At 43.6% G+C, this 21,769-nt stretch overlaps 1 protein-coding gene across 5 annotated transcripts in view; it reads left to right on the top strand.

The window, feature by feature from the left end:
- Window positions 1–18,755, top strand: part of TASL (TLR adaptor interacting with endolysosomal SLC15A4) — an 863,480-nt gene extending 844,725 nt beyond the window's left edge. For 4 of the 5 annotated variants that reach the window (XM_086934519.1, XM_086934520.1, XM_086934518.1 and 1 more), the window contains one exon: window positions 17,221–18,749. In XM_086934519.1, the coding sequence (XP_086790645.1) occupies window positions 17,223–18,065 (843 nt within the window). In that variant the 5' untranslated portion in view covers window positions 17,221–17,222 and the 3' untranslated portion in view covers window positions 18,066–18,749. Of the gene's footprint in view, window positions 1–17,220 lie in introns of all 5 variants that reach the window. The other variant, XM_086934517.1, reaches the window with a different exon arrangement.
- Window positions 18,756–21,769: the final 3,014 nt, after the last annotated feature.

The raw sequence follows: 21,769 nt of genomic DNA, 5'->3' as shown, positions 1-21,769 counted from the left end.
CTGCATTAAGATAAATACATTTTGTTGTCCTGTCCCTTTGGAGAGTTGGACTCCTATCTTCTTTGTTTAGACTGGAGTAAGGACAAAGCCTTGCCTTACACCCCTTTCCACTGGAAATGGCCCTGTCATTTATCCTATGCCCCCACATCTCAATTGCACATACTTCTTGGTGTGAAGTCTCTCTAGGATGTCCGACAAGTAGCCTAGGACCCCCATCTCTTCAAGGACCTTCTAACTATTTTCCTGGGGGCTAGGACAAAGGTTGAATGGAAATCTACAAAGACGGCCAATATGCAACCTTTGCTTAAGGTAAGAGTTTTCCAGTACATCAATTGTACTGGCTGATTCCATTAAACTAGACTGTAAGGGGGTTAAAACATCATTAGAGATCATCCATTCCTGCAATCCAGCCAGCACTACTTTACTGAAGAGCTTATAGGCCTAGAGTTAAGTGGTGAGTCCTGTGGCCCTTTTTTGTAGATAGGGATGATTTGACCCCTTGCCCACGTCTATAGGGCCTTAATTTGCTATTTAAAATTGTGTTCATGCAAAGCTTGGCAATTTTGGGTTCAGAAGAAATGACAAGCTTATTTCAAAAGCACAGAGTTTAAAGTTCAGCTGTAAATCTCCATAATGCCACATTCATTTTCATCCTTGTGGAATGCACAATAGAGGACTTAGGTAAACTCAACAGATATTTCAATCATTGCACTTCAATCTGATCCTAGGAAGATGTTCTGCAGATGCACAGAATTTTAGCCCCATAAAAAATCTTTTTTTTTTTTTTTTTTTTAATAATATTTATTAAATTTTTCACAAAGTTTTTCCAAGTAATCCAACATATGTTTACAGCACAATCAATTTCCTCCGGTGGTTCTATATACATTTATCTATACATTCCAATACGATAAAACATAAACAATAACATAGATAAAGATAGCATAAGTATACTCAGCTTGTAAACTACAAACTACCCAGCTCCAAACCATATTCAGGACATCAAAGAAAGGGAAAGAAAACATACACATGAAAAAATTAACTATTTATCGCCCTTTCTTAAGCTATACTAGGTTTATCCTATTATTTTTCCACCTCATAATAGGTTGCCATATTATATCACCTAGTGCTTTAGCCCTTCTGCCTTTCCTGGCATATATTGCTTTTTCCAGATTGAATATAGTGAGAAGACTGGCTATCCATTCCGAAAATAGTGGTGGAGTCTTATTCAGCCAATTCCTTGCTATACAAATGCGAAAAACTGCAATTGAAACAAAGATAAACTCTACTGGCATATCTACAACCATATCGGCCACCCCTAAAATAACTAATTTATCTTCGAGTTTAATTTTAATCTTCAGTGTTTTATCAAAAAATTCTTCAATGGCCGTTTTCAGAGTAAATAGTTGTGGACATTGCGAGAACATATGTATAATGTCTGCCCCATTCGCGTTACACCGAGGACATGTAGTTCCCGTTGTCCCACCCCACTGGGCGATCCTAGCTGGTGTATGATATAGTGAGAACACAGTTTTGAAGTGCTGTGATTGGAGGGTTGCCGAGCATAACACTGTTCTACCCAAATCCAGTGACTCTTGAAAAGTTTCTGAACCTACCCCCAGTTTTTCCACCCATTTCTGCGAATATTTCGCCCTTTCATCTGCTTTGTTTTCTTTCAATTCAGCATATAGTTGCCTTATCGTGCATTTATTAGTTGTTTCTATATATTCCATGAACTTGCATTGTCCCATCCCTGCTGTGCCACCTTGCTTTTGTGTTAAGAAGCTCCTGGTTTGGAGATATTTAAAAAAGCTATTTTGCTCTAGACCAAATTTCCTTTTAAGCAACCCAAACTGTATCATATTACCCTGACTGTCCAGTAGATTCCCTATCTTCACAATGCCTTTGTTATACCAATCATGCATGGTGGCATCCTTAAAGATCTCGCTCGGTAGAGAACAGTTTGTATATAATCTTGTGTAATTATTGTATCTGCCTAAGCCAAATTTTTTGGCCACTCCTTTCCACATCCTGTATACTGCTTCCAAGGTCTTGAATCTCGTATGTTTAAAATACGTGAAGTCAATGGTATTTAAGAGCCCATTCTCAGCCTCCTCACCCAAAAGTATCTTATAAACATTGGCTAACCCTACATTGATTCCCATTAGATATTCTGACCCTCCCCCACCTAGTAGCACCCTACTATATTGTAATACTGCTGCCCAGTAGTAAAGCCTAAAATCCGGTGCTCCCCACCCTCCTTTTTCCCTTCCTACAGTTAAGTGCCTATATGCTCTCCTTGTTTTCCCTTTAACCCAAATAAATTTATTCAGGATCGCTTCTAATTTGTTAAACCATAAAGTATCAAAAAATAGCGGTATGGATCTAAATAAATATAAAACTTTGGGGAATGTTACCATTTTAATAACGTTAATTCGGCCCATTAGGGTCAGGTGTAGATTATTAATTCTCTCCGTATTTGTTTAATTTTTTCCAGTAACGGGCACATGTTGATTTCTACTAACCTATCTAAGTCAGCTGTAATTTTCACCCCTAGATATGTAACTTCAGGTGCTGTTCTTACATCCTGATAGTTTACCCAGTTATTCTGTATTATTTGAGTTTTACTTTTGTTTAGTGAATACCCTGCGAACCTACCAAAATGTACAGCCTCTTGTTCAATTTCTATAATAGCTGTCCTTGGATCTGGTGTGACTATTGCCACATCATCTGCATATGCAAGCGTTTTATACTCCTGTTCATGAAATCCAATCGGGAGAATGTTTAGATTTCCCTCTAATCTTCTCAAGAAGGGGTCTAAATATAAGGCAAAGAGTAATGGTGAAGCCGGGCAGCCCTGTCTTGTACCTCGCTTTATGCTTATGCTCTCCGTATACCCTCTGTTTATCCTTACTTTAGCTGTTGGGTTTAAATATAATGCTTTAATAGCCTTAATATAACCTGTGCCTATCCCAAACCATCCCAAGACTTTCCACAGGTAGCTCCAGGAGACCCTGTCAAAAGCCTTTTCTGCATCCAAAAAGATAGCCGAGGCAGGGTCTCCTGCAGCACCCGCAGCGTCCAAAATGGTAATCATTCTCCTTGTGTGTTCTGTGGTCCCTTTACCTAGAATGAAGCCATGCTGTGTTGTGTATACCAGCCCCTCAATAACCCTGCTAAGCCTAAGTGAGAGGGCCTTAGAGTATATTTTTGCATCCACGTTCATGAGCGTGATTGGCCTATATGAGCCAGGATCCAAATGTGTTTTGTTCTTTTTCAGGATGACCACGATACTTGCTCCAGCCCATGATTGTGGTATATTTTCCCCCATCTGTGCATGCCTTAGAATTTCTAACATATCAGCCCCCAGCACCTCCCAGAAGATTTTATAAAATTCTGCCGGAATTTGGTCGGGCCCTGCGGCCTTCCCAGGAGGGAGTTTCGTTACTGCATTATATATTTCGCCCAGTGTTAATGGTAGGTCCATAACCTCTTTATCCTCTAACATAAATTCTTTATGAGGGATTCCTGCCAAGTAATCCTCTATTGCCTCCGCCCCAGTGCCCAGGTCCTGCTCATACAATTCTGCGTAAAATTCCCTAAACACCTCCCTCACGTCTTCCACTTTAGTTACAACGTTCCCTCCTTTATTCTTAATTTCTTTGATTTCCCCGGCTGCAAGGTCTTGTCTGATACGGACTGCTAGCAAGTGTCCCACCCTTTCGTTAAACTCGTAACATTTTTCTTTTTTTGCTAAGTAATTGCTCGCTGCTTTGTTTGCCAATCTTTCACCAGTCTCTGCCTTTTTCAGCTCTATTTCTAGTAAAATCTGCTCGATGGGTGCATGGCTTATAACTGCCTGAATAAGTTGTTGTTCTAACCTCATTAGGTCTTGTAGCCTATTAGTCAATTCCAGTTTCTCTTTCTTACTCTTATGTAGAGTGTAGGCCAGTGTTTCCCCCCTTATCCCTGCCTTGAATGCGTCCCAAACCATTCCTGTAGTAGCCGTACCTCTATTTACCTCCCAGAATTGTCTGATCCATACCTTTATTCTACTAATGTAATCGGGTTCCTTAAGTAGCCTCCTTTCGAATGTCCAGTTATATTCTTTATGGCTTGCATTGTAATTCCGGAATATAGAAAGTACCAATGGATTGTGGTCCGAGAAAACCCGGAGTAGTATTTCGATCTTCACTTCTGATACTAAAGGACTCGAAACTAGGAAATAATCCAGTCTTGCAACACTCTTGTGGGGAGCTGAATAGAAGGTACTACCCGACCCTGCAGGATTATATGCTGACCAGACATCTACCAGTGCATTGTTATACATTAAATTAGCAATAGCCCTTCTTGTTCTTCTCTTCCGGTCTCCCAACATCCCCCCTCCCGTCATACCCAACCCTGTCAGGCCATTGATATTAAAATCCCCGCAAAAGATTATTGGTTCTGGCCATAAAGCCAATTCTGTGTCTAAAGAATCAAATAATTCGGGTTCATCTTCATTCGAGCCATAGACAGAGACAATTGTGTATCTAACCCCAGTTGTTATTTCTCCCTCTACCATTACCCATCTACCTTCATCGTCTACCTTATTCCTTTTTACTAGCAGAAAACCCTTTTTTGCAAGAATAGCGACTCCCTTTGACTTAACATCTTGCTGCGTATATGCTAAGACTTCATACCCTAGCTGATCCATAAGGTATTTATCTTTCCCTCTCACATGTGTCTCCTGGAGACAGATAACATCCAAATTTAATAATCTACACATGGCCGCTACTTTCTGTCTCTTCCCACCATCATTCAACCCACAAATATTAATTGTAGCAAGTCTTATTGCCATTTGATTTTAAGATATTGGTCTCGCAATCGCTCTCCTCAAATCTTTTTATTGTTGCCACCTGGTTGTGTCTGCAAACCTTCATACTTTGTGCTGTACATACCCTTACCTCCTGTCCACCACCTTCCCCACCCCCCCCTCCCTCAACCCCCCTTTTCCCCCCCTCCCCATGCTGACCCCCCCTGTTACAGGCAAATAGGTCAATCTTGACCTATGTGTGGCTGCTCCCTACTGTAGTGTCGCCTCCTTCTCCTACCCAAGTTGCTCCCTTTAAGATATACCGTACTCTTAAAGTTTTCATATACATCCTATGCTGGCTCCGAATCCTTATTTTTCCTACTTTTCTGATTCTCTGTAATCTCAGCGAGGTATTCACCTGCCTTTACTTCCGAGAAAAACATTCTGGTGCGTCCCCCTGTGATAACTTTTAGCTTAGATGGATACATCAAGTATGCCTCAGAGCCCTGCTGTTGGAACGGAGTGATGAGCTGCCTTAGTTTCCACCTCCTTTCCACCGTAGTATGACAAAAGTCAGGTCTAGTAAAAAAGGTAATTCCTTCCACTGACTTTTTCCTATCTGGTCTTGCAGTCTCCATAATTTCCTGCCTAACCAAAAAGTTACCAAAAAAAAACAGCATTGCTCTAGGTAAACTATTCTGGTTCGCTCCTCTTCCTCCCTTTTGTTTTAGCGGAAATCTGTGCGCTCTCTGTACTTCCAGCTCCCATTGCCACTGTGCCTCTGGGTAAGCGTCTTTTAACAGTTTAATCATAAACCCCCTCGGGTCCTTCCCTTCCAATCCTTCCTCTAAGCCCAAAAAGCGTAAGTTGTTCCGCCTTTGGCGATTTTCGAAATCTTCCAGTTTCCACTGTAAGTCCTCGATCACTTTTCCTTGCTCTGTTCTTGCGTTCTGCCAGTCCGTTACTTCATCTTCCAGCCTTCCAGTCCTCTCTTCTACTTGTTCCACCCTACCTTCCACTTCCACATATTTCTTACTCAATTTCCTAATGCTTGCTTGAATTTTCTTAGTGTCTTGTCTCGCTCTTCTACTTTCTAGGCGAGCCTCTAGGTGCATTTGTTTCAGCATGGAAAACATTCCATCCAAAGTCGCTTGAGGTGGTATGTCAGATGCGTCTTGAGGTGTATTTAAAGGATAGTTCTCGGGTGCGTCTCCCGGGTCCTGTTCATGATACATTTTGGCGGTGCTACCATAATCCCATAGCAGCTTCCTATTTGTACTTGACGCAGCTCGATCTAAGTCTCTTTCTCGCCTTATCATAGTTCTTCTTCTCTTCTTTTGTGTTTCCTTATTCCTATGCTCACTTGCAGGAGATTCCTCTGATTCAGATCCTGATGAGAGATCTGTAATGCTGCCCTCCTCCTCTGACCCCAACAGAGCAGAGTCTGAGCCCTCAGTCACTGAATAAAATTTTTCTGCCTCCGGAGAACGTACTCTCCTTCCTTTAGCCCCCTTTGTTGTGCGGCTATCTAGGCTTCTCATACTTCCCCAGTTAGACTGTGCCATGTCAGTTTTGTCTGTGGGTGTGAGTGCCATATTCACTTCCATGAGTGCTTCAAGCATAAGTGCATTATTATTGTTTGCTGGAGCTGCCAGCTCCTCTAGCTGCCCTTTGCCAGGCTTACCAGTGTTATTTGCTGCCAAAGACTCTGTCTCAGCGTCCTCGCCTCTGTTCCTCTCTTCGCCGGCCTTCACAGCGTTCTCCTCTGCCTGTGAGGCTCCCGCGACTCCCGCCTGATGCGGATCCGTCTGCAGCGCCGGTTGCCTAGCAACCGCCGTACTTGCGTCCTCGCGGTCGGCGAGGGCGCTTTCCGCGTTTGCCTTTGTTGCCGGGTCCACGGTGCTTCCCGTTACCACGATTGAGGGCTGATTTCTTCCTGCAAACGCCTCTGTGACTGTAGACTGTCGCAGATCTCTACTTGGAACAGGTACCGTGTTGATATGTTTATGCGCTCCGTCTGATTGCGAGCGCCTCCGCTGCTGTGGTTTTTGCGGTTGCCCTTTGGTTCCAGGAGTTCCCGCCCGGGTCTCTTGTGATGCCGTTTTGGAATCGGGCTTGAGATCGAACTTTTCCTTCTCTTTTGTGGATTTCTCTCCTCTTTTGGCTTGCATCTTTTGGGCAGCAGTTGTAGCGGTAGATGATGTTGCAGATACTACGGCTCGTTTATTCAGAGTGGCCTTTGGAATCGCGCCATTGCGCTGTGACATCCTCAGGCCTGCAGTAATACCATATACCAGCGCTCTCCTCAAAAATTCGCCGTAATGGTCTCTCAGGGTTGAGATCACCTTCCGCAGTGTCTTAGTGCCAGTAGATTCCTTAATGCCTTCTTTACTGCAAAAAATCCCTCGGAAATTCAGCATATTTTACCCTTCCATCCAACTTCATAACCCATGGGTCCAGGAGAAGGAGTAGTTGCGACTGCTCTCTACAGCAGCATAGCGGCCATCTTGCCCCTTCCAGCCCCATAAAAAATCTGAGGCGGTATAATTACTTTATAAGCTGCTATATAGGTATTAAGAATGAACAACTAAAATCTCCAGTGCATTTCCTGGGGACATTGAGTCTCTCTAGCTTGTTCTCTGCCTCTGTGAACTTGTCTCTCTGAGGGCTCTATACTGTTTCGCTTTGTATCTCATTTGTTCTTTGTCTTTTTCTGTCTCTGTCTCTTTCTGTGTGACTTTTTCTTTGCAAGGTGTAACTGGATCTCTGACTTGCCCCTTTCAGTCTCTCTGTCTCTTTTTGTGACTCTCAGTCATTGCAGTATGTGACTTTGTTTCACCTTTCTTTGTGCCTGTATTGGTGTGACTTGCAGTGGCAACCAGTAATTTTAGCAATGAGCGGGCGGGCGGTCCACACATGCATACATACACACTCACTCACATCCATGCATTCACTAATTCACCCACACACACAACACTCACAACAAATTCATACATACATGCATGCACCTAACATTAAAAAACCTAAAACTTACCTGCTCTGGAGCTCCCTGAGAGGGAAGCCTCGGAGGTCCCAGGAGGTTTGGGACTGCTGCCTCTTCTCATTGGCTGGCCTTAGGCCATCCAATCAGAAGAGCCAGCAGTCCCTCAATCATCTCAGACTGAGATGGGTTCAGTGAGATGCTGATCCAACCTCACTTTGTGACGAGGTGTCACTGAATTACTCGTGGCCCTGGGCTCTTCAGGGCTTAAAACTGAAGCACTCAGGTCAGAGGTTATCAGTGACGCTCCCCCTCATCACAAGGGGGTGGTCTCAAGGCACTTTGCCAAGCTGCTTAGGTCATGCCTACAGGGCTGTGAAATTCTCAGTCTGGCAAAGTTCAGCTTAGACAGTCAAGCGCCTGTGCATTTAATGCATGCCTTAGTCCTGGCTGCCTGACCTAAACAAGAGGAGTGTCTGTCACAGTGTCCTTTGTTCAACCTAACAGACACCCCTCCTGTTGAAGGAAAAGGTATGGGCGCAGTCCAGTCTGTTAAAAATATATCACAAAGTAACCGAGTAAATTGCTTGGAACTTTTTGTTAAGAGCACATGACTGATTGCAATAAATACTAACCTTGGGTTCCGAAGTATTTTGCTGCTCTTCATTAGGTGATTCAATTATTCATCGGGGTAGTAAACGCTTTATAAATCCAATTACAATTACAATCATATTACAGGGTGGCACCCTTAATCATTTTCAACGAGTAACTAAAACATACCGCAATCTGAACTGGGGTACATACCGGAGAGATGAGCTATATTTAAAACAAGCCCCCTCCAGTACCCTTATCAATCAATCAATCAGGGAATTGTAAGCGCACTACTCACCCGTGAGGGTCTCAAGGCACTGAGGGGGAAGGGGTATGCAGATCCATTCAGCCGAAGAGCTCGGTCTTGAGGCTCTTCCTGAAGGTGTTCAGTTTGGAGGCGAGTCTGATGCCTGCAGGTAGCTCGTTCCAGGTTCTGGCTCCAATGTGGGAGAAAGATCTTCCGCCTGCTCTAGCTCTGTGGATGTGAGAGGTTTCAGCCAGTGCGAGGTTGGCAGACTGGAGATTTATTTTGGGTAAATGGAAGTTTATTCTGTTACTGAGGTATTTGGGTCAGTTGTTGTGTATGCATTTGTAGGAATGGGTGAGGATTTTGAAGGTGATTATCTTCTCCACAGGTAGCAAGTGGAGTCTCCGCAGGTGTTGGCTGATGTGTTTGTTACGGGGGATGTCAAGGACGAGTCTGGCTTCGGTGTTCTGTATTGTCTGAAGTTTGCAGAGAAGGGACTTGTTGATGCCAGCGTAGATCGCGTTTCCATAGTCCAGTCTGCTGGTAATGAGCAAGTGGGGGACTGTCTTCCTTGACTCCGGTGTGATCGATTTGAAGGTCTTTCAAAGGATGTGGAGGGTTTTGAAGCAGCTGGAGGTGACATCATTGACTTGTCTGTTCATTGTGAGTGATGAGTCTAGTATGATACTGAGGTTTTTGGCGTGGTATGAGGGGGTAGATGGGCTCCCAAAAGCGGTAGGCCACCAGGTGTTGTCCTATGCTGAAGGGGTGGTTCTGAGGATGATGACTTCTGTCTTCTCAGAGTTCAGTTTTAGGCAGCTGTTGGTCATCCAGACTGCAACATCTTGCATTCCTTTTTGGAAGTTTAGTTTTGTGGTGGTGGGGTCTCTGATGAGGGAGAGGATGAGCTGGGTGTCATCGGCATAGGATACGATGTTGAGGCCGTGTTGTCGGACGATGGCTGCAAGGGGGGCCATGTAGACTTTGAAGAGGGTCGGGCTCAGTGACGACCACTGGGGGACTCTGCAGGTGATCTCGGTGGGGGTGGAGAGGAAGGGTAGTAGTCTGATCCTTTGGCTTCTTCTGGTGAGGAACGATGAGATCCATTCCAGGGCTGTCCCTTGTGTGCCAGCTTTGTTTAGTCTGGTGACTAGAGTGCAGTGAGAGACGGTGTCAAAAGCTGCAGACAGGTCAAGGAGGATGAGGGCTGCGGAGTGGCCTTGGTCTTGGAGGGTGCGGATGTCATCTTTGGTGGCGAGTAGGGCGGTTTTGGTGCTGTGGTTTCTCCGGAATCCGGATTGGGAGGGGTCGAGGATGGCTTTCCCTTCAATGAACCATGTCAGTTCCCTGTTGACAGCTTTTTCTGCTACTTTGGCTGTGAAGGGGAGGAGCGAGATGGCCCAGTAGTTCTTGAGGTCGGTGGGGTCAGACGTGGGCTTCTTGAGCAGGGGCCTGACTTCTGCACGCTTCCAGCTGTCTGGTAAGGTGCCTGTTGTGAAGGTGGTGATGATGGTCTGTTGTAGTACAGGCACAATGGTGTCAGCGGCTCTGTGGCTGATGTGTGGGGGCAGGGGTCGGTGGGGGCTCCCAAATGGATGCTTTTCATGGTCACGGCAGTGTCCTTATCAGTGATTGGAGTCCAGTCGTGATATTGGGCTGGGTGGTGTCTCGGGGGCGGGGGACTGGTAGTGGCATCTTGCTGGTGGTCAACAAAGTTGTCCTAGAGTTTTCTGATCTTGAGGTGGAAGTAGCTCCCAAGCTTGTCGCAGAGGTCTTGGGATGGGGTGATGTCTGTGGCTTCGCTGCGTGGGTTGGTGAATTCCTGAATGACGGTGAAAAGTTTCTTGGAGTTGATGGCATTGGTAAGGATTTTGCTGTGGATGAAGTTCCTTTGGTTGTTCTGATATGGTTGTAGTAGTTTGTCATGGAGTCCTTGTAGGTGGAGTAGTTGTTGTTTGTGTTGGTGTTCCTCCAGGTCTTCTCCAGGCATCTGCAAGTGCTTCTTGCTTCTTGGAGATCTGTGGTGAACCAGGCGGCTTTCCTGAGGTGTTCTTCACTGGGGTTGCGTAGCGGGGCGAGTTTGTGTGCACAGTTGGAGATCCAAGTGTGGAGTCCTCTGGCTGAAGAGTTTGCGTCGGGTGCCCAGGTGGGTTTTTCTTGGTTGGGGGTGGAGCTCAGTTTCTCGTCAGTGACCTTGCTCCAGTTCCTTCAGGATGGGCGGGGGGAAGTTTTGGTGAATTGGGTTTGTCGATGGTGAAGTGAACGCAATGGTAGTGGGTCCATGGGGGTTGTGTTGTGTGGTTGTAGAGGACGCTGTTGCCTGCGGCGAAGATGAGGTCGAGGGTGTGTCCTGCTCTGTGTGTGGTACAAAAGGGGGTGGTGATGGACGGAGCATCTGAATCAATCAAACACTCACACCCAGTCAAAAGATCTGGGTTTAATCCTTTACCGTTCTTTAGCCCACTCTGCCACCCCAGTTCAGACATGGCTATATGCAAATCAGTCTGACCCTGTGCCCCATGGGAACAGTCCAGCCCGAACTGCCAAGCCATGTCTTCTCTGTACCAGAAATAAGCTTCTGAGGACCGGTTTCTGGCATTCCAGCCGTCTTCAGCCCGGCTTGCTTGAATCCAGTGGCAAAGTGAGCAAGGGACTCACGTCCGAGCATACCCCGCCACACTTATGGCGGCCAAAAGCGGTACAAAAGGGGGTGGTGATGGACGGAGCATCTGAATCAATCAAACACTCACACCCAGTCAAAAGATCTGGGTTTAATCCATCACCTTTCCTTAGCCCACTCTGCCACCCCAGTTCAGACATGGCTATATGCAAATCAGTCTGACCCTGTGACTCATGGGAACAGTCCAGCCCGAACTGTCAAGCCATGTCTTCTCTGGACCGGAAATAAGCTTCCGAGGACCGTTTTCTGTCATTCCAGCCGTCTTCAGCCCAGCTTGCTTGAATCCAGTGGCAAAGTGAGCAAGGGACTCACGTCTGAGCATACCCTGCCACACTTATGGCGGCCAAAAGCGGTACAAAAGGGGGTGGTGATGGACGGAGCATCTGAATCAATCAAACACTCACACCCAGTCAAAAGATCTGGGTTAAATCCATCACCGTTCTTTAGCTCTGTGTGTGGGCACGGTGACGAGTTGGTTAAGTCCAATGTCGGCAAGGATATCGCGGAGGGTGGTAGAGTTGGGGTCGCTGGAGTTGTCGAGGTGGAAGTTGAGGTTTCCGATGAGTATGCAGGTCATTGATGCAATGGTGTTGGTTGTGAGGAAGTCGTGATGGTGGTGGCAAAGGGTGTTCGGGGGCTGGAGGGCTGTAGATGAGGGTTCCTCAGAGTGTGGTGTTGGGACTGGTCCGGATCTGGAAGTGCAGAACCCCAATCTGAAATGGGGTACATACTCGAGAGATGAGCTATTGGTAAAACAAGCCCACACCAGTACCTTTATGGGGCCAGTAATAGACCACTACCCTCCGTGGAAGGCTTAAGAGCTTGGTAAATCACCGGTTTTCCAAGAATGGGGATGTTATAACAGACACCTACTTATATTGTTTTTCTGACCTGCAAAGACTTTGACTCACACACATGGCAATTATTTTGCTACCTCCAGCTGTGGCCTTTATTGTCCCTACATCCAAAACCTTTTGGAGCTCCCTCCAACTTACTTGGGACATGGGGTGATGGAAAATCTCACCACTATCTAAATCTCTGGTCCTAAATACTCCAGACATATTCAAAAACCTCTAGGCATCAGACATTGGAGAGTCATTGAGAATGAGTGGAGGGAAGCCAAAATGGCACCTAAAGAAATAGCTGTAGCCACTAAACTTGAAATGATCGATCTGAAACCTATATACTGTCTGCATAAAATGAAGGAAACAATGTCAGCTGGGCACAACAGACTGCTTTGAGTGTCTTAGATGCCATCAGGACAATTGAGACTATGTGTGTACAGTTTGGTCCTGCCCCATGATTTAGCAATTTTGGAGGATGGTAATTCCCCCTTGAAATCGTATCATAAATCAGAAGCTTAGCGCCAAACCCAAAGGCACACTGCTACACATTACCTCAGGATGTGACTCCAACAGATATGAATGGACCCTGATTAACCTGCGGCTAGAAGTGATGAAGAGGGACATAGTTGGGCCCTGAGGAAAGAGTGAAGCCCCAAGCATTGAGATGTGGGGTCTGCTGGCTAACAAGCAGTTCTCCATATAAAAGAATTGTAGTAAACGTTGCTGAAATGAGGCAGTCAAATGGGTTTAAAAAAAGGGGAGAACGAGGATTATGTAAAATCAGAGGGGCTCCCTCCTGTCAGTAGGTGTAAAAAATAAAAAAAGAGGCCATCCGCTTGAATGGACTAACCCTCCATAAGGCAAAGAAAGCACTTTGATTTCTTATAGAACCCCCACCCACCAGGGTTGCCCCTTGTTGGCTCTCTTCATCATTGTGTCCATCCCATTCTGCTGCAGAACGACCTACAAATTACGTGGTTAGCACTTATAGATATGTACGAAATTATGAAAAAATAGGAGTAGAGAGGCTTTTGTTGGGAAGTGAAGTAAAAAATACGTTTTTGTTGGGAAGTGAAAGTTAAAAATACGTGCTATGCAATCCACCTAAGAATTATACAACCGAGTGTCCACCCACCTAGAGATTCACTAACAGCAAAGGGTAAACTAGTGAAACATGTTTTGCATCAAAGCACTAAGCGTATAAGGCTGTATGAAAGGCAGGGCTGAGTTTAAAGCTGTAAAGCGATCCTCCTTTGACAGCTCTCTGGATATATCTGTCCCTCGCTCTTCCAGAACCGTGTTTCACACATAAACTGGCTGGGAGTCCAAATGTGCTTGACATGAATGCCGAATCACCAAAATGCTAGGAGTAGCTGAAGTGATATCAAGTGTCCTCTGACGCCCCAACCCATGACACTCAAGCCTGAGGCTGCCTCCTGAATATTAGGTTTCTCTGACCATTGCAAAACAAATATTTCCACACAACAGTTTGCTTGGTGCCACGTTTCTAGCTGAATCAAGCCGACCCGCAGCTGGTGAACTAGGAAAAAGTATTCCCATGGCTACAAGAGAGAACCGACTCATCCTCATGCCTTCACCCCGGGACAGTTCTCTCCTCACACGTTCTTTATTGAAATACAGAAGTGAAAAGGAAATGTCCTTAGCATCGTAAAACTTTTAAATACATTTAATGCTGAACACGTCATAAGGGGAACTGAAAATAGGCTTGTATGCAGACAGTTAAGTAAGTCACAGGGTCGCAACAGTGGGCCATGGCCTTTCAGAATCAATCATTTGTTTAACTCGATTATCAAATATGTGCAGTAAAAAACGAACAACTGCCTCTGTTTAGGCTTTTTAAATAAAAAGGTACTCATTAATTTTGAACTGTACTTTTTTCTCTTTTTTTATGCAATAACCTCATATTAAAAGTTTTGACCCTCAACTCAATCTCCTTGTTTTTGTAGAACACAACCCTTATTCAATGAAAGTTATCTTTGGTAAAAACATTCCGCCCTTCAGTTTGATGTTTTTTCTCTTTCGTACATTGATCCGTATTTTGCTACCCTGTATTTATTTTTATTAGTTATTTTCATTCAATATTTTTTCAAACAACGTAAATCCACAAAATACTGATGCAGCACTGTGGAAAACTACTGTTTCTACTTGGTATCAGGACACAGTTCTTATAATACCTCCACAAGATAGTTTTCGTAAGAAAACAGAGCCCCTGGAGACTGTATTGTGAAAGTGCTACCCGTTGTTAGAAAGGCGAAGTTGCATGTCTTCCCGCCTGCATTGGAGGAGGTGCTGCCTGTGATTTGAGTTTGGGAGTATGCCGGCCTCTCTCTGCTGATACTGCATTTTAAAACTCCCTGCACCAGACTTGTGAAGTAACAGGAGCAGCACTCAGCCCCCCTCTTCTCAAACAAGCAATGCCATGCTGCGGCTTAGAAGAAGGCTGGCCATAAATAAATGCCTCTGATAACAACACACTGTTTCAAAGCCTTCACCTTAAACATATTATGAACTTCTATTCATTTAGCTCAAAATAAAACATTTGGATGGTTATTAAATTACATCAACAGATGCATTTTTCAGTGCTGCACTGCATTTACTTTCCTGTTTTTTTTCTTACTTGTTTCTTTCTGGTTTTCCATGTTTTCCTTTTGCTTCTTCTCTATCTTTCTACTCCTTCACCTCTCCTTTCTTTCTCTCGCCTTTCCCTTCTTTGTCCTTTCTCTCCTCCTCTTTCTTCCTTTCTCTCCTCTTTTCTTCTTTTCTCTCTTGTTTTGTTTCTCTCTTCATTTCCATCTACCTTCATTTTTTCTCTTCATCCTTTCAATTTTCCTTTCTCTCCATTCTGATTTCATTATTTTTCCTTTATCTCTTCCTTTTTTTACCGACCCTTTTTCTTCAACATTCTCTCATTTTGGGATTGCCTTATTAATGTCTTTCTTTCTCTCTGCTTCTTTCTTTTTGTCTCTCTTTTATCACTCACCTTTCTGTATCTGTTACAGCCTCATTTTTGTTTCCTTCTTTTCACCATAATACCTCTTACCTCGTTTCTTTTTCGTGTTCTTCTGTATTGTTCCTAAAAAAATGTTGTCTCCTTCTACCCTTTCCATTCATTGCCTCTATCACCTTTGTTACTTCTCTTCTTTGTTACTTTAGGCCTTTCAATCTTGTTCCTCCGTTCTGTTTTAGGTCTCGCCTCAGCAGCAATTGCGCTGTCTCTGCGAGACATGCTGTATTCAAGATGTGGGCTTTAAAAGCTCATCCTATTTTCAAGGACTTTCCCTGGTACATGTGTTGTTGCTCAGAGTTTGTGAGCACTATTTATTTCTTTAAGATGGAGCACTGCAGACCAGTGCTCAGGGTTTGCAGTGCTCTGTTGTAAACAGGGCTGTAAATATTGCTCTCATCTTGCCACATTTGCTCTGCATTCAAAGACCGATGTCTGTTTTGACTGCAGCCACCTCCTCCTTTAAGCTTTTAAAATGCATGACCTGGTGTCATGGTCCCTGCCTTCCTATTGTTGCTGCCGCCTACATTTCAGAGCCCAACAAGCTTTTGCAATGCAATAGGTCTCGCATTTGCAAGAGTCTGAGTTCTTGGCATTGTAAATGACAATGCCTTTTAGTTGTGTGTTTTGAAAACCTGCAAGTGGTGCGTAAACACCTGTTTTGTACTTATAGTTGTTGCTTATTAGAAGCAAGACTGAAAGTAACTGCACCTCTTTTACGGCCAGCCTTGCTTCTCGAAAGCAACGACTATAGGTATAAAGAGCGCAAATGCAAGACCTATTGCATTGCAAGTGCTTGTTTATTATTGTGTTCTGTGAGTAACTGGGTTGTCTACCAATCTGCGATTTATGAGCAAAGTTTGCAGTATCTCAGACTGTTCACCAAACGACTTGGGACAAGGAGTTATCAGAACAATAGGGAACATTCACCTGTGAGTATAAATAGGCCGGTGGGTGACGCAGAATTCTTTGTTTTGTGTGATTTGTCTTCTTAGAAAACAACTGAGACCTGTGAAAGTAATAAAACAATTCAAATGATATCTAGTAACCATGCTGTGGTATTTAAAATCTGTAAAACAGTGCAAGTGAGTGCCAGACACGTTAGAGGAACAAGATTTGCAATGCAATAGGTTTCGCTTTTACGAGAGTTTGAGCTATTGGCAATGCAATAGCTTAAGCTCTCACAAATACGAAACCATTGCATTGCAAATATTTGTTTGTTTACTAGCACCCATGCAGCACTTTCACATTCATGAAGGCTTCCCCCCTTTCTTTAGACAAGCTGCGTTTAAAAAAAGGGGCGTGGCCGACATTAAAGTGAAACCGTGGCATGGTGCATTCTGACAAACAAAAGCATCTGCTTGTCAAGTTGACAAACAGATGTTTTTTTTTTTTGTAACAGCGCCCATGCCGCGCTTTCACTTTAATAGCAGCCATGCAACTTTCTTTAGACGGGTCTTGTCTAAAGAAAGGGGCGCGGCCTCCATGAATGTGAAAGCGCCTCATGGGTGCTAGTAAACAAACAAACCAGAAAAAAATTAAAGTAAGCATGGCCGCTATACTTAAAGTGGACCGCGCTGCTAAAATAAAGAAAGAAACTTGCCCACTATAGTTACAGCGGACCGCCATTAGTAAATAAAATAAAAGCAGGCGGCGTGCTGCGACGAAGTGGCTGGAAGAGGCGCGAATCATTAAACGAAATAGTGCTCACAGCCAAGATAATGCAAAGTGTGTAACAAGACAAGTAAAAGGTCCAGTAGTTATGGGAGGTAGCAAATGCAGACAAGGCGGTAGAAAGGAGGAACTAACAAGCCTAATAACGACTCAGAAGCCAGCATTTACGAAGGACAATGACACAAGTCAATAAAAAATATGGGCGGATAGTGGGCGGGGCTTCAAAGCAATACTCCAATACTGCATGCCTAGTAGCAGCGCATGCACTGCCCACCCAAGCTTGACCTAAAAATGAAGGTTTCCTAATCTACCATATTCTTCTTCTTTATTTCAGTGGCAACCTTTCCTTATTTTTAATGAAATGTCCCATATTTCTACTTTTTCAGGAATGCTGTCAGAAGGCTATCTTTGTGGAATCTCTTACTGGGCGGAAGAGAATATGACATCTGTGTTCTATCAAGAAGTTGCACCTGTTGACAACGCAAAGTTAAAATCTATATGTGGCTTTAATGATACTTCTATGGCGGTTTCAAAAGACACCATATGCTATCAAGATTTAGGGCCGCAAATGAAAAGGTCTTCATTCCATGAAAGGCATACATCTCCAGTTGTTGAAATCTTAGGGGATTTACATTTAAATAGAGAAACGTACTTAGTTCCTTCATCATGCAAGAGCATTTGCACAAACTACAGTGATTTGCACATTGCTGGGGACCAAGTGATGCCTATGAACTCAGCAATGACAGACTTTTCAAGTGATTGCACTTTTGAATTTTGTGATATGCCATTTTTAGATTCCTGTCAGATACCTCCAACGATGGATTTTGTAGCATCACCTGCGACATGTGAATCTCTTTCCAAGAAGAAAAGCGGAACCACATCATTTTGGCGAAGAGGCAGTAGCAAAGAGAAAAGCATTATGCAGCAAGAGCAGCCACTTTCCAATTCAATTCTTAATGAGTATTTAGAGCAGAAATTGATGGAGCTCTATAAGAACTACGCAATGGACAGAATGGTCAACAATTCCTCCCCAAATCAAATGATGGCCTCCGATTTCATCATGAACAATGTGGACCAGATCAGCATGCAAATATCACGAGAGCAGAACATGGAAGCTACAAAAGCCAAAGATATGGTGATAAACTGTTTGTTGCGTTTGGCCAGTGGGAAAATCTCTGCGGAAATCAGCACACCTCAGCTTCAAATTTCGATTGAAGGCAACACACAATAAATTTGAAAACAATTACATCTGTACAAACCAAATATATTACATCAACCCCTTCTAAGCATATATATAGTTATTATATCAATGTGTCTTTTTGAAGCTGTATATACATTATTTGTTTTGTTTACATGATGTAATATATTCTGAGAAGAAAACATTCTCCATCAGAGATGGGGTTTAAAATGATGATGCCTTGCTTGATTCTTACTTTTACAAGTTTATATATATATAGAGTCCCGCTTTAGAGTATTTTCAAATTTTAAATATTAATCCTAACTGTGTTGAAATACCATAATGCATTATGTGACTTCTCTAATAACTATTAAAATCATTTAACATATATATTCATTCCCTTAACTCGTCCTTGTTCTACAGGCATGCAGCATTGATTCCCTTCTATTTAGTACTTGATTAACCTGTGTTTCTTGATGCTTTAGCGAGCTAAAACTGAGGTTATGTATTTCCACTCATACTGAATAATGAAGACCATGCCATCCTGTATCGCAGTCCACCAGAGCTCTTGTACTATTCAGGTCAGTCCACATTCAAAGGATCCATTTTAGAGCTAGATGGTTCTCTCTTCAAGATCAACCCCTATGTGACGACCAGTGGAGGCCGGCATGACTCGTGTGTGGCAGGGTGGGCCCGGGGGGGTGGGGGCAAGGGGGGTATGGGGGACATGAGGTTGAGCGATGTAAAACAGAAAAATAAAAGAATATATAATATGCACTCACCTTGCCGCCGGGTCCTCTGTTTCTACTCCTTGCTTTGCTCTCCCCATGAGACGGGAAGCCAGGAAGAACAGCCAGGCTCCCCTGAACAATCACAACACTGCAATGCTCAACCAGGCGATGGGGGCCTGGACTTGTTCTCCACGCAGCCTGTAATGCAGCCTGCATGAAGAATAGGAAAAGAGCGCATGACTGGTTTGGGCGGCCCAGAGGGCTGACCAAACAATCATTGCACACTTAGGAGTGGACAAACCACTCCGCCCATGCCCAAACGCAAAGTAAACATAAAATGATAATAACTCAAAGTTATTTTCATTTTATATTTCCTTTGTTTTACACTGCTCAAAATAAGTAGGGGTGGCGCTCCTCTGCTTTAGCGGAGGAGTCACCACTGAAGCCAACTAATAAAACACAATCCTAATAATTCATTCATCATGGTGAAACTTGAGTGTCTATTGATGTACAATACTTCTAACCACTTGCACAAAAAAGGCATGCTGGCTCGCCATGCAAACTAAAGCCATCGTGAAATGCCTGACCCAGATTTTAAATGTATCTATGGCTCTGTCATACCTGCCTTAGCTAAACCACCTCCCACTACAACTGTTGACTCTGCCTCCAGTGCTGGATCCTCCCCATGACCTTGTCAAAGCTTTTAACTGATTAGGGCAAAATTCAAAGTCAAGAGTATGAAGGTTCATTCAAAATTTAAGACTCATTATAGAAGGCAAAAATAGTTAGCAAGATTCAAATTAGCATCAATTATATAAATAAAGCCAATTGTCGGAGCTCATAACAGAAGGTCGCCCTCCAAAACAAGCAAATAGTCAGAAGATTAATACAGTTCAGCGAATGACAGCCATGCCAAGGGCCACTCAATTTAATTTCCAGGACTTCTGTGGAATCAAAGATCTTCCACTTAAGGTTAATGCTAAGTATCGGAAGAGATGACTGTTACAGAGACTGAGCTTTGGGGGGAATTTATATGTATGTTCACTGAAAAAAACAAAGGTTAGTAGGACATTATAGGTAGGCTGACATTTCACTCGCTCAAAACCAGTAAAAATCAGCAGTTATAGTAAGCTGACCTTACTATTACTTAGCTACTGCAATACACTGCGTATGACCTTACAGATTACACCACTCATGACATGGTCAATGGCATCACTCTTGACGTCACTGATGACATCTCAAATGGTATCACTGATGACATCATCCAGTGATTGTAGCTATTTCCTAAAATAAAGTGGCTGTGGGAGTGTCTGTATGTGGACTAAGTGGGTGTGTGTAAGTGGTGTATGGAAGAATTAAGGGATATGTGACAGTGTATATACGCGAGTGAGTGGGTGTGTATGTTTTTGTGTGTGATAGTGAGCAGTGAGTCTTTGGGTATATTAGTAATTAGTCGCTAGGTGACTATCTCTAAGGGTGAGTGAGTGGGTGTGCAAGTGGCTGTAAGGGCAAATGAGAGGGTAAATGAGAGGCTATATGGCTGAATGTGCGGGTGTGCAAGTAGCTGTAAATGGTGAATGAGAAGGTGCATGAGTGGTAGTATGGGTGACTGAATAAGTATATAAGTATATGCATAGGTGACTCAGAGGGTAGATGAGTGTGTGTGTATGGGTGTATTAATGTGTGTGCAAGTGGGTGTATGGGTAAGTGGGTGTGTGAGTAGCTGTGTGTTTGAGTGAATGGGTGTGTGAGTGGCTGTATGGGTGAGGAAATGTGTGTGAAAGAGATTGTATGGGAAAGTATATGCTTGTATAAGTCACTGTATAGGTGAGTGAGTACATGTTTTAGTATATGTATGAGTAAATGAATGGGTGTGTGAGTAGCTGTATGAGTGAGTGGTGTATGAGTGACTTTGTTGGTGAGTAGGTGTATGAGTAGCTATAAGAGTGAGTGATTTAGCGTGTGAGTGGCTGTAAGGCAGCATGAGTGGATTTACGACTGGATGAGTGAGCGGCTATGCTGGTCACTGAGTAGGTATATGAGTGGCTGTTGCTTTAGTGGCTGTATGGGTGAGTTGATGTGTATGTGGGTCTATGGATCATTGAGTTGGTTTAAGAGCCTGCATATGTGTCTATGAAAGAGTATGTGAGTGGTTGGGTGGGGATGGGTTTATGGGAAGTTGTATTGGGAGGTAAGTGTGTGTGTGAGTGGTTCTGTGGATGATATCATCAGTGATTTCATTTTAGATGTCATCAGTGATGTCATTTTAGATGTCATCAGTGATGTCATTTCAGACGTCATCAGTGATGTCATGAGTGATGTCACTAACCATATCATAAAAGATGTAATTTGTGAGGTCATAAGCAGTGTGTTGCAGGGGCATACGTTATAGTCAGGTCAGATAACTATAAGTGCTGAATATATATGGTTTTGTACGAGCGAAATCTGAGCTAACAATAACGTCCCTGTAGCCTTTGTTTTTTTCTGCTAATTTCTATGTTTTTTTTTAAATTATATTTCGAAACTCTAATGTCCCATTACCCTTTGGTTTTTCAGTGGAGTTATATGTCTTTGTAATGTTATTACCTAACTGGAACCTGTAACCTTTGAGAGTGATTGTGTGAGTGCATGAGTGTCTCAGTGGGTGTGTAAGTGAGTGAATTTCTGTCTGGGTAAGTAAGTGAGTGTCTCAGTGGGTATCTGAGTGGGTGTGAGTATCTGAGTGGGTCTTCTAATTTTCTGCCTTTTTCTGCTCACTTACAACGTTTATTTTGCCTCTTTCTGCTCCGTTTTGGCCTCTATTTTGCTTCTTTCTGTCCTGACCTTTATTTTGCCTCTTTGTGCTTGTTTCTGATCTCTATTTTCCCTCTTTCTTCTCGTTTCTGACTTTTAATATGCTTTTTTATGCTCCTTTCTGATATTTATTCTGCCTCTTTCTCCTTGTTTCTGACCTTTATTTTCCCTCTTTCTGCTCGTTTCTGAACTCTAGTTTGTTTCTTTATGCTTATTGCTGACCTTTATTTTGCC

This window comes from Lissotriton vulgaris, chromosome 8, assembly GCF_964263255.1.
Source record: "Lissotriton vulgaris chromosome 8, aLisVul1.2, whole genome shotgun sequence".
NCBI lineage: Eukaryota > Metazoa > Chordata > Amphibia > Caudata > Salamandridae > Lissotriton > Lissotriton vulgaris.
This window is presented reverse-complemented; position numbering and strand designations above follow the sequence as displayed.